We start from the raw sequence: 19,497 nt of genomic DNA, 5'->3' as shown, positions 1-19,497 counted from the left end.
ACCTTTCCCCCCCAAAAAAAAAACCAACCAAAAAACTAGCAGAGGATGGAGAGTGGAAAGATCAGTTCTTTGGGTTTCTCAATTTTGAAAGACATTGTATTGCGTACCTTAGTTGTCTCAACTGCATCTCAAATGTGACATGTCCAAATTGTAAATCATCTTTTTTCCAGCCAGGAAATTTCTTACCTGTTAGAATTATGGGAAATGAGAAGGGGTTCACCTTTATCCCTTCTTCCAAATCTTCACACTCAATTGGCAACCACATCTTTTTTATTCTACTTCCTAATTACCTCTCAAATCCATCCTCTTATTTCTCTTCTTACGATTACTTCCTTGTTTGGGCCTCTTTTTTCCTTTAATTATTCCAATGACTCCCTTACAGGTTTTCCCTCCTCCAGTCTCTTCTGGAGATAATTTCCAATATATTTTTCACACTATATAGCTTGAGTAATCTTAATAAATGTCTTACGCTTGCCTTTGATTAAAAAACTTTTTAAAAATCTGTTTGCCTAAATGGCTTGTTCACAGTCCTTGCATGGCTTCCTGGGTTCCTCATGCATGTTCTGACCTGTCTACACTTCTCCAGTTTTATCTTCACTGCTGTCCCACATGCATTTGGTGCCTTTTTATATTAAACACCTGAAGTTCCTTCAAATGCTCTCAGTATTCTTTGTGCTTGATCCAGCCACCTTCTGCCTCTTCCTTGATGGTCCCTGATTCATTGATTATTCCCAACTTTTATTTTCAAAGTGCTGAAGTTCCTTTTATCTTATAAACAACAGTATATTCAAGCTATTACTGTCTTCTCAGTTTCCTTGGAAGACTCAGTTTCTTTCCTTTTTTCACCTCTCAACCCACTGTCTTGTTTCTGGCCTTAACTGCTCTTCTAAAAAACACCACTACTAATAAAATTCTGATGTCCAAATCTAGCAAACTAGTCCAAGAGTGCACCTTGACATCGCAAACAACATCACACATTTTAACCACCTAAAAACAAGCAAACCTGATTATTTTTCTGTAGGAACATGGAAAACGTGAGTTAAAAGTTAAAAATAATAAACACCACTCAACCATAATATCGTTAACATTTTTACTTATTTCCTTCAAGTCTCTTTTTCTATGTATAGATCAGGGTATTTATAAATATGTATTTTGGTTTTTTTCTTAAAAGCATCTTCCCTAGGCATTAAACAGATTTTTGGGGGAAACAATTTTAGTCATTGCATATGTGTTACATAGATGTACTGTAATTTATGTAGCCTTCTCCTACTATTGATATTTAGTTTTAATTTTCACTAATAAATCTAGTTCTCTGGTAAACATTTTTGGAGACAAATATTTGTCTAGATTCATCTTCGTTCTTAATAGTAGATCCCAAAAGGGGAAAAGACTAGGTTAAAGATATGAAGTTATAAACATCTATGATAAAGATTGCCTAATAACTGACTAGAAAGTAATTTAAAACACGAGTATCCCAAACTTATATTTTCTCTAAGATTGAATTTTAAAAGAACTTTAAAAATCCTTGCCATTTTGATAGGTGAAAATAGAATCTCTTAGCTTTAATTTGCCCATCTGATTAGTGGTGAGACTATACATTGATCACTCACTCCTCCTAACCTTGGCCTGGTTCTCTTACTTTTTTTAAAAATTGAAATCTAGTAAACATAGGATATTATTGGTTTCAGGTGTACAACATTGTTTTGACAATTATCTGCATTATTAAATGCTCACCATGGTAAGAGTAGCTACCATCTGTCAACATACACAGATATTACATTATTATTGACTATATTCCCTATGCTGTACTTTCATCCCACGACTAATTCACTTTATGACTAGAATCATGCGCCTCTTTATCCCCTTCACTAATTTCTTCCCCTCACTCCTCCCCTATGGCAACCATTCTTCTTCTCTGTGTCACTGAGACTGCTTCTGTTTTATTTCAGTCCCCTTCTCAGCCTTTCTTTTCCTGACTACACCACAATATTTTGTCTTCAGTCCCTTGAATGTCCTGTCACATTAAATTAAACTCATTCCTAATCTTGCTTCGACTTTTAATGACATCATCAACCACTCGGGCACCCAACTCAGAAACCCGTCTTCTAAGATACTTCCTACTCTCATCACTTCATCAGTCACCTTTTTTCCAATCCATGTCTTAAATCTCTCAAATATGTCCAGTCCTATCTCCACAGCCACTGCCCTAGTTCAAGCCTTTAGTTTTGAAACATCTCCAGTCTCCCTGCCTTGCCACCCCGCTCCATTACATCCTGCATACCAATTCATCGTTCAAAAATGGAAGCCTGATCATGTTATCATCTGGACTCTCCATCCCTGTTAGGACTTCATCTGTTGCCCTTACCATCCATTCTTCTCCTTTCAAGCCACATGGAGCAACCAGAATTTGCCACTGCCTCTAAACTGTTTTCTGCCAAGAGTGTGCCTCCTTTGTCTTGTGAACTACTAATCCAAAAATAATAAGGGAACTTATCTGAGTATCAGTCCATTATTTCCTTCTCTTCTATACCCTGGTATAGTGTTTTATATATACCAGTGTTTTATATATACACTTTGTATAGTGTTTTACTATGACACGTAACATCACAATTTTGAAATTTTTGCTTAAAAATCTCTTTCTCACAAAACTGAGATGTTCAAGGACAGAGACTATGCTTTTAGACTCTCTCCAGAATCTTTATCAGTCCTCCACAAGCAACCTAAATCAAAATAAAAAGATTTTCTTTGGTACAGATTATTGAAGTTTTTACAATTGCATGTAAACTGTAAAAGCACCTTTTAAAAATACTTCTATTTTTGACAAGTAATGACTCAATAGCATCTTACTATGCTGATGGACAGTGACCGCAATAGAGGGGGTGAGGACTTGATAATATGGTTGACTGTTGAAACTATAGTTATATGAAGCCATCATAAGATTGTATATCAATGAAACTTTAATAAAAAAATACAACTAAAAAAATAAAAATAGTTCTATTTTTATTGATCTGCAACATACCATTTAAGTAAAAGCAAAGAACTTTCTATACAACTGCATCTTCAAGCTAAGATCCCTGGCCTACTCTTTTAACTAGATTGCAGCCATTAAACCCCTTCTTTATAAAAATTCTGAAGCACTTACTGAAGGTTACGCACTCTAGGCAGCTTTTTCTCATCTCTTCCTGAGAAGCTGTTCGTAGCTTCCCCCTCTGGGCTTCTACAACTCTGACCATATACAACTGTTATCTTACCAAATAGTAATATAGTGTGCTATTTCTTTTTTAGTTTCTTCCACTAGGGTGGCTCATTCACAATAATGACTATACATCAGTTTCCTCACGTGTAAAATAAAGATAAGAAGACATACCTTATAGAATTGTTGAGAATTAAATTTTAATGTACATTTACTTAGCACAGTGACATACAATAAAGGCTAAATAAATGTTAGCAATTATTTTTCAATATATGTTTGCTGAATAATGAAGAACTAGCCCAAGGAATCCCAGAGCATGGTACGAGCACACACATATCCTTAAATTACCTAAGAGGTCACTACTTAAGTAAAATGCCCTCCCTATTATCTATTTGCATATGTGACATGAAATTGAATAGCTGTTTAATATCTAATAGTTTAAGAAGAAAGTTTTCAAGACCTTGAAACTGGGAAAGAAAAAAGCTTCAATTATAAATTTGTGAACTTCTGAGGTAGTTTATTAAAAATAAAATTTTAAACAATTTCACATTTGGAGATAAAGAAAATGTTTTGGAAATTTGTACTGTTTCTGACTCTATCATATGCCACTTCTTTGTACTATGAACTATATTTGTACTCAGGTTTTATGGTAAAAATCAAATGAACTGTATCAATCAAACTGTAAAAATAAAAAAAAACAATGAAAGAATAATGGATTCTAGCCCACAAATTACCTGCGAGACCTTGGGCTACCTTAGTTCCTCTGGGCTTCAGAACCCTCCTTTGGAATTTGAAGGGATCACACTAACCTCTAAATTCCCACCCAGCTCAAAAATACAAAGTTGTTGCGATGTATTAAAACTTTTTCTTGTATGGTTTTTCCTGTCAGTAGAAATGGTACTCTTTTTTGCGAGGAAAGGGGATAGGAATCAAACCTTTGCTCCTGAATGTCTACAACCAATGCCCATTTCTTGACTGAATGAATGAGTGCCCCCTGCAGAGCTTCTAGTTAAAAAAGGCATAGCAAATTTGTAGTATAACGAGTTAGTGTAAGAATAACAAATGATCATGCCTTAGTGATATTGAGATTCAATATGCTTATTCACTCTCTTGTTGATTATTTGTTGAAAATTTTGTTAATTTAGAAAAGGAATTCTCAACCAAAAGGTTTCCTGACTTCTAGTGTATTTTAGAAAAATTACAAGTTAGTTATAAAGCTTTGAGAGAGGAATGGTTATGTGAGTGTAGGTACATGTCAAAATTCATCAAGCTGTACATGAAGGTTTGTGCGTTTTACTATATGTACCTCATTAAAAAACAAAACAAAAAGAGCCTGAGAGGCTAATTCTACTAAGTCTCATCCTAAGGGCAATGCCCACCACTACTAAGTAGGTACCCAAGTGTTCACTCTCCAGTAGCAAATTTAACTCAGTAACTCAAATGCCTCTTGTACCCATTTTCAAGTAAGTATTTAGTATAAGTTTGTTGCAGGTACAGTTCCCAAATCTCTTTAATATGGAATGGAAAATGGATAGTAACTGTAACTATACAGATAGAACAGATGGACAATTTTCCCACTTCTTTTAAACAAGGGCATATGTCTTTCTCTGGATTTCCTTTAGTTACAATGTGATTGAAGTTTGATGCATTTACTTCACAATATCCTGGACCTGGATTGTTAGGAAAGCAAAGGTTTTTGCTAATATTTGGCTATCAGCCTCAAGCGCACCAACCTGAGTTTCAGTGTTACAGATAAACTCTACATAAACTGACACAAGCACAGTAAGTTTTTATTGTTAAATTACTGTGTTACCATATGCAGAGTAAAAATGTACTGATCTACTTGTGCATTCACATTTTAAATTCTTGAATGATAAACAAGTAATAACAGATCAGTTAGGAAAGAAAACTGAAGGATGGGTTTCCTTATAAGTCTTCCAATTTGTCTAATAATTAAGAAAACATGCTCAAAAATTTTAGAAAAACACTTTCTATATGTGATATCATATTAATAAATAAACTATGTTTACCTCAGTAAAGTGGAAAGAATCCTTCCATATTAAGGACAGTCTATCTCTGGTTAATGCAATTGTCATTTAGATATAATAGAAGCATCAAAAAATAAAGTGGTGGCATAATTCAAAATTTTTCAAAGTGTTAATACTTTTAATGCTGAGTTTCCAGTTCCAGAATTGTCCATTCCCCTTGGGGTGAACACTCTTCAGAGGAAAAACTAGCCATGGTGATACTTGCTGAGGAATCATCAAGTGGAGAGGTTAGTTCACTCCATTTGTTCAAAGTGTTAACATGTGCTTTACCCTGAGGTTTTGAGCTGTCTCGTGCTAAAAGTAGTGTCTGATTGATTAGATACTGTGCTAAATTTAAGTCTTCAGGAACAGAATTTGTAATATTTAAGTTTGAATCCTGTTCAGAGAGCAGTTGCTTTAATAATGTCCAATCTTGTTTTGCAAAGTGGTGAACATCTTCAAAATCCATGTCTGTAACATGTGTTTCTGATTCCATTTTCTGCTCAAATGCTTCAGTTACATCCATCTCATATATTGGAGAGAGGGTTTTTGAAGGCCGATGGTCACAGTAGCTTTGTGCCAGTGTGTCACAATCATCTATGTCTCCTGAAATAATTCATAATACTATATAATGTGAAAACTGCACATGTTGGTACCCCTCAGAGTTTTGTAGAACATTATTAACACAGTTTAACAGTATAGTCCAAAACAAATAGAACAGGAAAAATGACATTTATACAAAATTGACAAGATTTTTGAGGCATTTCTTTTTCTTTGTTAAAAAAAAAAACTCAAGGATAATGTTTAGCAGCAAAATCAACATAGGCAGCAATAATTCTCCATACTTTAATTTGAAAACTTGTGATACAGGAAACAGAAATTATTTAAACATAAACATATAATGTGTACATATATCTAATTCACTACAGTAGAAACTTAAAGAGGAAAAAACACACGGTCATTTGACAGTGACTTTTAAGGTAAGTGAGTTCCAAAGGGAATAAATACACTTTATCTAAAGCCTTATTTGTATAATGCACATGCAAAGGGGGATGCAGGGAAGGACAAACAAAAAAGTGTAAGTTCCAAGTTCTCATGATTTTGCTGAACAGGAACTATTGATCAGTATTTTTCTAGTTCACATATACAATAGCTACTCAATCAGCCACTATTGCATATTAAATCTGGGTCATTATTTCAAATTACTGTAATAAGGAAGACAAAACACACAAAACAATTAGACAGGAAATCATCTATACATATGAAATAAGCCTGAGCTCTTTTCATATATTATCATTGCTCTTAAATATAATCTCTTTCAGGAAATTTATCTTTTTATTTTAAAATTTTAGAATAGAATTATAGTGATCCTGATAGTCTTAATCTCTGTAAAATGTATATAAATTGTAATAATTAATCTAGTTAAAAGTTAAGTGCTTTTAGCTACATATTACTATAGTTATTGCACAGCCCTCTGAAATACATACTAGCATAGACCATAAATCATATCCAATGTATAATAAAACTTCTGATAGACAAGAATTCTTATGTTAAATTAGACATAAATAACTAAACAATATTAAACTAAGTTTTTCTCTTTATTTTTTCATGTAAAATCTCTCATTAGGTTAGTTCTAATTAATAATCAAAATTTTTACTAGATATTAAATCTGCACTAGGATTTTAAGTAAACAATAAAGAGTAACTAGCTAATTTTTATATCACTAAGAAATTTAAGATTTCATTTAAAATTTCAATCTGTTATGTAATTATTCTATCTAACTAAAATATAACATTCAGGACTACATACAACTTTGAAAGTCTATAAACTCATTTTCTTATGGACTTAATATTTCTATTTCTGTACATTACCTGCAGAAAAAGCAATGTTAGCTTTTTTAGTAGCTGTAGAATGGTTCTCTCTCCCTTGACCTTCCTGAGGCAGAAGCTGACTCCGACAGGAGTCCAGAGATTTTGTCAAGCTGTTCTTTGGAATGTCAGAATTGGGTTCTCTCTGATGAAGCTCCAAATGACATGGCCTTCCTTGAGATTTTATATCACTATCTGGGAGTTTGCTGCATTGCTGAAAGTCACTATCTACATTGCTTCCACTGTTTCCTTTTTTATCTTCTGGAAGAAGGTGTCTGCCTCCTTTGGACAGAACATCTATTGTGTACTTATTTTCTGTGGCTGAAGCACTCTGTTTATCTGTTCTTGAAGAGTCAGTGCTACAAGGACCCCAGAGAGAGCTTTCATTTGGATATGTACTATGGCCTTTACCTTGTTTACATTCTAAAATACTACCTTCACTTCCTTGTGAGAATTTGGAATAGCGCGTACCTCCATGATGTTCATGAGGAATGACATCGAAAACATCACAAGGAGAAAGAGAATCTATAGAAGGCTGAAACGGAGTATGTACTTCCCCTTCATCAGACCCTAGCTCTTCACATTCATCTACTGAAAGTAAAACTGACCTTTTAAAATTTTTAGTTGCAGAGAACTCCTGACTTTCATTTTCAGTTGCATCTTCAAAAGCTAAATTAATTATCCCTTGAAACTGTTGAGGAGCTGAGTTAGATGTTGAGAAATTTTCAGCTTCAGATCTTTCATCTTCTGTTTCATCTGCTGAGGAGGAAACTTGATCTACTTCCTGAGCAAACTGGACACTACCTCGTGGAATATTTTCTTTTTCCCTAGGGTGGACTACTGTAGATCGAGACCAAATTTCTGGCCTTTTCCTAGGAATCTCATCATCACTTGTCGAATTAACTTGGAAAAGATCATTACTACTTTGTTTTTTCATTTTCACTTCAATTCTTAAGTTACTATCATATATTTTTAATTCCTCAGGAGTACTGGTATCGCTGCTACTCCGACCAAGAAAATCACGGCACAACATAGTGCCGCATTTAGAGATGCCTCTGTCCGTGGACCCGTCATCGTCCTGAGACCCCCCAGCGTCATAGTCTTCCGACCGGGGCTTTATGTCATCAGAGGAAGTGGTGGCACTCCCCGTGTCAGATGCAGGGCTCTCTTTTGGAGGCAGGACACTGGTGCTTGAACTCCAGTGGCTCATGAGTGGGGTTTCTGGACTTCCATGGCTGTCTGGTGTTTCTGCTGTCTCCATGCCTTTAGGATAATTTTTTCCTGATATTTGTTCCAAAATACACTTAGAGGAAACAGCTGAGTCAGCTGGAGCATGTTTGTCTTCATTCATAGCAGAGTCATCAGACAACTGACTAGGAACTGTCTGTTCTTCTACATGAATTTTAGAGTTTCTGTCATCTTGAACAGAATTTAAAGTACCATTTGTCCTTTCAGAAACACAAGGTAAAACATCTTTCACATATTTAATGCTTAGTTTTTTGTTTGTTTCTTTTCTCCCTGCTTGATTCTCCCTATCTGATAGTGAATGGATTTGTTCTGCATTTGTTAAATTTAAATCACAAACTGGATTAGAGTTCAAGGATTTTTCATTTAGATTTGAAGTCATGGATTTTAGGGCAGCAGTGCTATAAAGTTTTAGATCTACATTATCGCTGCCACTAGAATGACAATGCATTTTAGTTGTGTTGCAATGATTTGTGTCTTTGTCACTGGAAAATTTTGTTTCACTTTTATCTGAATAAATTTGTTTTGATTCCAGTTCATGTTTTGTTGATTTATCCAGATTTGAAATATCTTGACTTTCTAACACTAATTTCTCTTTTTCTTGATTGTCTATTAGCTCATGTGCATCAAGTTTGCATGATGACTGGAATACTCCCATACGGCTGATTTCAGATGTGAGATTAATTAGAGGTTTGTGAGGCTTCTGTTCAGAAATACTGCCCTTGCTATTATTATCATGTACAACAGGAAGCACACTTTTTTGGACAACAGATGTTTCACTTTTTAAAGGTTTTTGAGAAGACGGCTGAGTCTTCAATATAACCTGTCCAGGAAGCATTTTCTGTTTTGAATCTTTACTATTCAAAGTCTCACCTTTCTTAGATTGACTTAGGATTTTAGGCATTGCCACAATTTTTGCATTAACCTTAGGCAAAGTTGTGTATCCTTGCTTGACAATTTTTCTCTTAGGTGTTTGTTTATCTGTAGTTGTACGGTGGTCCAATTTTGTCACATTTTCATCAGACTGCCTTGAAGAGACTGAAGATCTTACTGAATTTGGTGACTCTCCTTGAGATCCTAAGGAAATTTAAAAATACACTTTAAAGTTTGTGCATGAAATTCAGTATTTGTTCTTAAATTACTTTAAACAAAAATAAAATAAAACAATGAAATGGTAATGTATCTCTGATCAAATGGGCAGTTACAGATTAGGAATTAGTGACATGATAAAAAAAGAAAATATTTTTCTATTACAAATATAAAGGGACTATTCCAACATCTTAGTAAAATTACTAAAACAGGATCTCTCTTCCTCAAGAGCCTTGATCCTTATGCCAGAATTGGATTTGCATTAATATTTTGGGGTGGAAACACCTGATTTTCTTGTATCAAAAGAAAAGGAAAGGTCTTCCCTTTGAAGTTTTTGAGGAAAAAAAGATTGTGTTCCACACAGCTGAATAAAGAATCAAGCTAAGCATAAAATAGAAATGTTGAAATTGTTGTTTTTTCCCTCAGACATGAACAAAACTATTTTTAATGAAAAAAAATTCTTATTATCATTTCATTATTATAGCTCATTAAGTAACAACTTAGATACGCAGTAGAAACTATAACTGATATGTAGTAGAAACCAGAAACTAAAACTAAAAATATCATCTCTGTAGTAGAAATGAATATAAAATGAATTAAACCAAAAAAATAAAAAATAAAATAAAATAAGATAAAATGAGTGAAACCATGCTATAATTTATTTGCTGTTGAAGTTCCAAATCAGAGTTCTGCTTATTCAGTTTAAACAAGGAAGCAATGTAATACCCAGGACTATTTCAGCTTTACCTTGAATTTTAGCAAGATTAGATGAGGTGTTCTTTGTTCTCTGCTGAACTGTAGCAAATCCATTGCCATTTCCTCTTTTCTTTAAAATTGCCTGTGGTACTGGATCACTATAGCCTTTGCTAGTGACCTTCTTTGGCACACTAAGAAAAATTATTTGCATTCAGTATTACAAGGAGATTTGAACACATGAACTTTTTTTTTAAATTAAGGTATCATTGATATACAATCTTGTGAAGGTTTCACATGAAAAACATTGTGGTTTCAACATTCACACATATTATTAATTCCCCTCCCACCCCACTGCAGTCACTGTCTATCGGTGCAGTAAGATGCTACAGAGTCACTATTTGTCTTCTCTGTGCAGTTCTGCCTTCCCTGTGACCTACCTATCCTGGATGAACTTTTAAAAGACCCATATACAACCCTATATATTTTCTCATAAAGAAATAAAAAATATATCTCTGAAAATATACAAAAACCATATGCTTGTAAGTCATTAAGTTTATAAAACTAGATCAGATACAATCAAGTGTCACAAATATATTTTTCTACCATTTTGTATCAATCATTTTGCATGAATATACTTCTTTTAATAAATAAAAGTTCTAAAATATCATTGTGTAAATACATTAACTCGTCTAACAAAGGAGAAGTCTTAAAAATATTTAACTAGAAATTAGTATACAACTAACTTTCAGAGAAAGCTAATGTATAGGTAAAGCAATGAATGAAGACTTACTGGTTAAGTCTTGTTTCTTGTTCATGGCTGTTTTTATCAGGAGTTCCATTGGTAACTTTTGAAACAGGTTGAGATTTTGATGCTGTAAATTAAGAAAAAGTGAGTCAGGAGACAGAACACTAAATATGTAAAAATATGTGTAAGTTCACTGGTCAGACACTACATACAAAATTAAGTGTTACTGTGGAAGGAAGTGTATTTTCTCTCAGGTTACATGAATACATAAATACTTTTTTTGGCAGTTGAAACTAAGTAAAAGTCAGGTTCATCTTTTTCTAGGAACTTTAATTGCTAGGAGCTACTAAAACTTAAGAGTACTAAAACTCACCTATAGTGGAAGTTTTAATACTTTCTATACTGCTTTTCATTGTCTGTCCTGGAGATTCACGAAGAGACAGTTTATGCCCAGAAGATGTCTCCTCTCCTACTGATCCATTCTCCTGTGGGTCACCCAGGCATTCAGTGGGCATGAATGATCCAGTCCGGGAATCTGCAGCTCTGCGGGAGTGTCCCACAGCGCCGCCGCAAGGAGACTGTTTTCCCGTCACTTTGCTCACAGGCTTGGCTTCGGCTCTCACATTTAGGTTCCCAGTGAGTACCTTGGGTCTGGCTCCTGCAATTTTCCCTTCCTGATTTCTCACTCCTTTCCCATTTAATGAGTGTTTCTGTCCATTTGCTGCTGTTGCTCTTTCCACAGCTTGTCTAGGTGACATGTTTCCTGACTTTGCATTAGCGTTGTTTTCTGTTTGGAGCTTTATTATAGTTTTTGGCCTTCCAGAGACATTTTTTCCCCCAGTTTTTAATTCTTTTGTAATTTTTGATGCTATTTTTGTACCATCCTTTTCTTTTAGATCATCATCATGCTTCAAAGTTTTACTTATAGTAGTTCTATTCGTACTTGATGAATGTCCTGATGCTCCTAATCCATCTGATTTCATCTTTTGATTAGCAGAGGTATAACTCCAACACTCTTTCTTGTTATTTCCTTCCCAAAATTTGTTTTTTATAACATCAGAGTCAGAAACGTGTCTCCTTTGCTACAAAGAAGAAAAAAAATACTTTGTAACTTGACTGAAGTCTTCAACATCTATTGTGTGTCAATAAGCCAGTTTTTAAAGAGGAAAAAGCAAAGTTCATGTAATGATTTAGGGCCACTCAAAACTTGGATTATGTATTTTTTTAAACTGAGGTACATACAATAAAATGTACAAATCTTAGTGTATAGCTCAATGAATTTTGGCATAGTGTATACACTCATATAACCATCATCCAGATCAAGATATCAAATATTTTCATTAATTTTCCCCTTAACCTATTTTACCCATCCCCTACCCCTGTTTCCTATGGCAACCAGTAGTCTGGTCTCTGTATTTATCAATTTATTTGTTTTGTTTGTAGGCTTCTTTTTAAAATTCCACATATAAGTGAAATCATATGGTTTTTATCTTTCTCTGATTTCACTAGCCTAATATACCTCTGGGTTCATCTGCATTGTAAATGGCAAGTATGGCTGAGTGATAATCCAACAAACACGTGTGCCACAGCTTACTCATCCGTAAGACTTGAATCACCTTTGATCATTTGAATATATCTTTGGCCACATTACCTGAATCAAATCTGAAATACAGCATAAAAAATTAAAAGGCAATACTATTTAAAAAGACATAGTACTTAAAGTTTATGAAGTTATGGTAGAGATTAATATCTAAAGGTGTCAGGATGCCTTGGGTGAATGAGAACAATATCCACTGTTTTTTAAGGGCCCACTAACAGATTCTGTGCTAAAACCCCTTCATACATCATTTCACTAAACCCTCCCAACAACCCTATGAGAAGCTCCTGTTGCTATGTCCATTTCTTAGACAAGAAACTAGGGATTAAAACACGTGTGTGATTTACCCAAGGTCCATGCTGACAAGGGATGGAACTAGGACTTAGAGTTCATGATTTACTGCTTTAAGCAGCTACCTATCTAAGTCGTATTTGAAAGACAGTATAAAGATTTTCACCAAAATACTCTCTTCAATCCTATCTCAAATGCCAGAAATTTTATCACTAAAGATTCAGTTGTGTTAAAAAAAAAAAAACACTTGGAAACATAACACATTACATCTGAAAAGTTTGGTTTTTGGAAGAAAGAAGATAGTAATACAGTATTGGCTATCTGGAGGAAATAGGTAAAATAGGTAAAATGGGGAAAATAGAAAAGCACTGAAGACAAATGCACCTACTTCATCATTTTGGTTTGAACCAACTTTGCTATGGAAAGGAACAACAAAAAGTTAAAAATTGGTACGAATTGTAAAATAAAGTTTTAAGATTATATTGCCATTATGTAAAAACTTTTTTCACCCTCTTTGGAAAGCTTTAGGAGATTGTAGAGGTATGAGGCAGATTCTGTGTGGTCTTCATCTTTGTATGCCTTAGCACTGTGTTCACCACATAATGGGTACTCAAAAAATTGTGATGACTGATCTTAAACCTAAGCATATTGATGCACAGCTCAAGGTCTAATTATTTCTAAAAATAGAAAGCTTCTAATTACCCTAAAAGTTGTTCAAGGTAAAGGTAACATATATAGTTGATCTTTGAACAACATGGTTTGAACTGCACATGCCACTTATACATGGATTTTCTGCAGTAAATAGACTGGAAGATGTTTGGAAATTGTGACAATTTGAAAATCATTTTCTTTTCTCTAGCTTACTTTATAGTAAGAATATGGTATATAAAAATATATCATACTAAATATGTGTTAATTGTGTATGTTATCAATATGGCTTCGGTCAACAGTAAGCTGTCAGTTAAGTTTTTGGAGAGTCAAAAATTATACATGGATTTTTGACTGTGCAGGGGGTCAGTGCTCCTAACCCCTGTGTTGTTCAAGATTAATACATACATTCATAATAAGTATTAAACTGGCTAAGTTTGGGAAAAAGCAAGGAATTATAAAGGAATTATTACATTCCCATCCTAGCTTTGCCTTTAGCTGACTTTGGATGTTTAAGAAGTCATTAACATCTCTGGGTTATGCATGTCTACAGGGTGGAGAATGGTCCTATTCAGTGCAGTGTTCTAAGATTCTATATATTTATAAAGATAAAATAGGGTTGAAAATCATTTTTAACACTAAACAAAAAAATATTTTTTGTTTTCTGATCAAATCTTAGCTCAAAATATAATTTCTCTATTTTAAAACCAGGTAGACTTCTGATTTTAGACCTTTCCCACTATTAAAACTGATCCCACTTAATTACTCTATCCTTGAATCTATTTTAAAGCATCCTATTATGGGTGAGCTCTGTCTAGTATATGAGGTAACTACATTCCTTTAGAAATTTCACATTAACATAGCATAGCATGATGAGGATTCCATGTATTGATATTTCTAGACAGTCTCTGACTTACAATTGCAAAGTTTACATATATATCTTATATTCAAGGTCTTATATGGAAAGGTCATCACATGCTACTGACAAAAATGAGAAAAAGAGGATAACCTAAAGCATTCCTTTTAGATTATCCTTTCAATTCAGTACTATTCCTTTTCTGTTTAACTGTATTATAGAAAAATTTAAGCATAGAAGACAGAACAATATAGTGAACCCCCATGTACCCATTAGCCAGCTTATCAGCTCTGGGCCAACTTTCTTTGTTTTTTTCATATATGACTACCTTCATTTTATTTTAAAGCAAATCCCAGACATCATATAATTTTATCCTTAAGTATTTCAGTAAAAGCACTCTTCTTAAACCTTTTGCTGTCTTATCTCATTAATTTTCTCCCACCTCCAGCAGATTTGAATATACATTTATTCATGGTGCACTTACTGAGTATTTACTACACACCAAATAACTGCACACAAATTACTTCACTTAATTTTCACAATAATCCTGTTAGGTTTTATTAATCCATTTTACAGATAATGAAACTATGGCTCATGGATGACACAGACAATAAATGTGAAGTCATGATTTGAACTCTTCTGATTCTGTGTCCAGCACCCATTTCAGTATGCTACTGCCCTTTTGAGGGAAACATAGCACCCTGTTTCCTTCCTGTTGTGATTAGCGGTATAAACCCTTGGACAACCTGAAAGTCAAGAAGGTAAGGAAGAGCAATAACACTTTGTTTCACTTTTGGTTAAGGCAAGGATGGAGGTAAAGCCTGGTTGATAACAGTAGAAGAGGGGAAAGGAAAGCAGGAAGGCTCATTCCTGGGGCCTTAAAAAAAAACCAGTAGATGTAACAGGGCACTGTACACAGAAAAAAATGTCCTAATGTACCATTTCCTAGAGTATGTTCTGTGGAACTATATAATATGCTGAGGTGGAACTGAAGGGAAGTTTAGTGGTATTCCATGGTTATAAAATATGGGGAAATTCTGGGTAAAATAATTAAAAAATGTTTTCACTATAGTGTTTCTCAGAGCTTTTAAGCTGCTAATGTGCATCATTAGTTTCTAAGAGGTGCTATCACATATAGTAATTCTCAAACTTAGTTGACACTAGATGTTCTTAGATGAAACATATGATAGAGCTGCTTTGCTGTGGATTATACTTTGGGAAATCGTACTAGGAGGTTTACTGGCAAAAATCTCCAGTGTCCCACAGTTTCTCACCCATGATATTGGGAACTGGACCTCTGCCTTAAGCCGTGAGAGCTCTCAGTTGTGGCTTGGGGTATATGAGCTCCTGTCTATTGGCTGATGAAAAAGAAAGATTTCCTATTCTACTCTGCAAGGGCAGTATGTTATTTGCATCCCAAACTGAAACTCTCAATATGTATCTCCATGTCACAGGAATACATGTACTAAGTTAGTATAATTTCATACTCCATATATTACTAAGTGATCATCTGTAAGTTAGCTTGAGAAACTCTACAATCATTAATAACATTCTGAGGAAAGAAAATGTATTTCACATTTTAACAAACACACCAAGTAACACTGTGCATGGTAAAAAAATAAAATCTACCGTTTAAACCATTGTTAAGTGTATAGTACAGTTATGTTAACTATATGCACCTTGTTTGTGCAACAGATCTCTAGAACTTTATCATCTTGTATGACTGAAACTCTGTACCCTTAAACAACAATTTCCTTTTTCCTTGTTCCCCACTGCCCGTAGCAACCACCATTTCACTTCTTGTTTCTGAGTTTAACTACTTTAGATACCTCACAGAAGCACACCAAGTAGCTTTTAAAGTAAAACAAAACTATACCCTTGGTACTAACTGCTTTTTCACACCAGAAATATATTATGTCAATTAAAATCTTAGTATGTAGAAAACTGGGACAACTAAGTCCTCTTTTCTATGAAGTAGGTTAATTAGAAAAATACACATGGAATTAGGTCTAGAATTCTAGACAATTTTCTAGAGCTACTGGAATAGCTCCAATATATTAGTTGCCAAAAAAGTTTTCAAAGACATAAAAATGTATGCAATATCTCACTTCCTAAGCCAGCTGGCTATCAAAATTCACATCGTTTAAAAATTTATGGAATGTTTACTTGATTAAAAAAGACTCAAAATTACTTTCATTAGGAAATAGCCTTCATTAATAAAATAGATTTTTAAAAATTATTCTGAAATAAAATAATAAAATTTAAACTATTTGGTGTAATTTTTCATTTTGACCTATAAAATTAAAAAATTGTACCTGAGAGCTACTGAATACAGGCTTTTTGCCAAGTCTTCGATCATCACCTTTGTCGAATGCAGCTGCAGAAAGAAACAGTAATTTATTTTTTTGGGAAACACTATTATCACCATAAAAGTAAAGGGTATGCCACCAGAAAAAGGTTATGTTTTGATGGAAATAACTTTAAAAAGGCTGAAAACAATTAAGTACATATAAATAATTTCCTATTATATTTTATAATCTTTTTTTAAAGAACCTCATTTTCATCTTATTTCCTGGTCCCTTTGCATTTTATGTTAAGATTAATAAATAAGAAATATACAATCTCATGAGAGAATTCATACATTTACAAAAAACCAGAATTTTCTCAAGCTGTGAAATTTTAGAGATAACTGATTTCATTTAGTTTTCAAAATTTCAAAAAATTCAAGATCGTGGCAAATGTAATGTTTTGTAAACCATTATATGAGAAAATGTTTATCCTAAAAACTGTAAAAATACTCTGATGAAATTAAATGCAAATATTTTCTGGTTTTGCAGGCAAGTCATGAGCAAGAAGGAAAGAGAAGAGAAAGGAATCAGGTTCTGCTGAAAATAAAACATGAAACAATTCTCAGACTCATATCACTCTTTTTAGAATTACAAAAAATTCATTTTATAGATTAGGCTTATATGGGAATTATTGGAGAACTCACATATATATGTTTTTCATATAAGAATTTGAATGATATCAGGAAAACAGATAAAGGGATGAGAACTATAAATATAGTTTAGCTAATATATTTCCTCCTTTTGAAAGTTATGGGGCTTTAAAAAATATTTTGAAGAAATATATATATATCTCCAAAAATGATCGATTTTTATTAAAACAGCTGCTGAAAAATAAATTATCTGTAACTCTACTATGCATCTTTTATCTCTATTCTATAGGATCTGTGCTATAAGACAAAGCAAGATCCTGGAAATGGCATTGTAAGAACTGATTTGTAGTTAGCAGATGACTTTGCACAATAATACATAAGAAGAAATTAATGTAAGACTTCTCCCAAAGGTCAGTAACTTAACTAGAATATAAGAAACGTTATAACAAAGGTAACCTAGAATCATTCTTTTATCTGGGGTTTCCCAATGCAGTAATTATCCATAAGTCAGGGCTCTTTATAATTCAACATATTTAAGGTTTAAAAAATTACTTTTACACTGACATATTAGATTGAAAAGTTCTTTCTGACAATTAGTACAATTACCAATAATATTGTTTTACATATATGTAGGTATATATGTATTATGTATATATAGCACTTTCAAGAATTAATATATAGAACATTGTTGAGGCCCAGCTTAATTATGAAATCTTCTAAAATGGAGAAAAATAAACTTTACTACCAACTAGAGGAGAGTTGAATGACACCTACTCATGGAATGCCAATCTTATTTCTTCATAATATATTAGATTTTATAGTAAAGATAAACTACCAAAAATCAGTACAGAAATAGTCACAAGGAAGAAATTTCTAATTTCTAAAGACCATCTCATGATTTCTGCTATTTTATGATTTTGTTTTTTTAGTATTTTGTTGGAATTTCTTTGAAAACTACTCTTCAGATCACTTCTAGCTACACTATCATATTATGCTCATAACACAAGACAGAGCAAATCATATTCTGGCTATACCATTAGAGAATGTAACATATCTATGTACAATGTACTGTCAAGATTATATCACATAAGGCTTTCATGTGTTTAGTACAAAAATATTTGCTTCACAAAATACAGTCTCTTAACTAAAATGTTTTTAAAAGTATACTTGCTGAATCTGCCAATATTTTTTCTGAGGCACCTGCTTTAACCCAAAAAATAGTCATGAAGCCATTTTTAGTTCTATACCCTCAAAATTTTAATATTTTTGAAACAAACATTCTGAGCATTATACATCTTTTGTTTAATGCTAATGTTTCAAATGGTACTATTAAATGTCAGAGACCACTGTGCGGCTCCTGGGGGACACTCTGCAATAGCACACACCATATCACTGAACCAATCAATTGTGAAATAAACCATCTAATCTAGGCGAAACCACAATAAATGATGTCATATGCAAAAGATGGAAAAGGTTTATGTCAAAATATATTTAAAAAGAGAGGGAACCTATGTTTTGTAATCTATTCTATGTGAATTACATTTCCTTGTAATCTCTTTACAAGACTGCTTTTAAGCAAATTAGGCTAGAATATTATTGCTAACATAGAGTAGGATTAAAATTTTATATATATATACACACAACACACACACACATACACACACACATATATATATATATATATATTAAGGAAATGAGTTTCATTTTCTAAGAACAGCAAAAAAAAGGCCCCATGATTTAGTAAAACTGCCTAAACATACTCTCACTAGTTTCGGTTAGCAAGCTATTATTGAACAGAAGCAAACAAAATTAATCCTACCACTTATTAGAATCCCCTCAAAATAACTCTTGACACAAAGATCATAAGAATAAAAAATCTCAAGACTAACATACCTGCTTGGATTTTCTGTTGATCATCTGTGCTCATCAGCTTCCAGCTTTCTGTGTGACGAACAGCATAGAAAGACTGAACCAGGAAGATCCACAGCTTATCACGCAGAGCCTGGATCTTGCACGTAAAACCCTGTGTTCAAGCAACAAATCAGCAGCTGGTGAGAGCCACATTGTCATAGCAACCAGTCATTATTCCTTTCCGAATCTGCTTACTCCTAAGCTACATCAATGATGTCATCACTTAGACTGTTTTCATCGTTGGGAACATTTATGAAGGCTTACTGCTCAACAGAATTATATAGTGAACGTGAAAGTGAAGTGAGACCTTATCCTTTCCACCAAACATTATTTTAAATGACCAATGGCCTTTACATGAATACCTTTTCAAATCAACTATGACATTGCAAGGT

General features: G+C 33.6%; 1 protein-coding gene across 6 annotated transcripts in view; it reads right to left on the bottom strand.

Annotated features, from left to right (window-relative positions):
• Positions 1-4,962: 4,962 nt before the first annotated feature.
• The window catches only part of BTBD8 (BTB domain containing 8), a 110,795-nt gene continuing 96,260 nt past the window's right edge, over positions 4,963-19,497 (bottom strand). For all 6 annotated transcript variants that reach the window (XM_036906560.2, XM_036906561.2, XM_036906562.2 and 3 more), the window contains 7 exons: positions 19,088-19,217; positions 16,572-16,633; positions 11,238-11,946; positions 10,910-10,991; positions 10,171-10,310; positions 7,093-9,411; positions 4,963-5,826 (listed from right to left, as the gene is read on the bottom strand). In XM_036906560.2, the coding sequence (XP_036762455.2) occupies positions 5,360-5,826; positions 7,093-9,411; positions 10,171-10,310; positions 10,910-10,991; positions 11,238-11,946; positions 16,572-16,633; positions 19,088-19,217 (3,909 nt within the window). In that variant the 3' untranslated portion in view covers positions 4,963-5,359. The remainder of the gene's footprint in view (positions 5,827-7,092; positions 9,412-10,170; positions 10,311-10,909; positions 10,992-11,237; positions 11,947-16,571; positions 16,634-19,087; positions 19,218-19,497) is intronic.

The sequence above is a fragment of the Manis pentadactyla genome, chromosome 4, assembly GCF_030020395.1.
Source record: "Manis pentadactyla isolate mManPen7 chromosome 4, mManPen7.hap1, whole genome shotgun sequence".
Classification (NCBI taxonomy): Eukaryota; Metazoa; Chordata; class Mammalia; order Pholidota; family Manidae; genus Manis; species Manis pentadactyla.
Note: the sequence above shows the minus strand (reverse complement) of the source record. Positions and strands in the feature narration are given on the sequence as shown.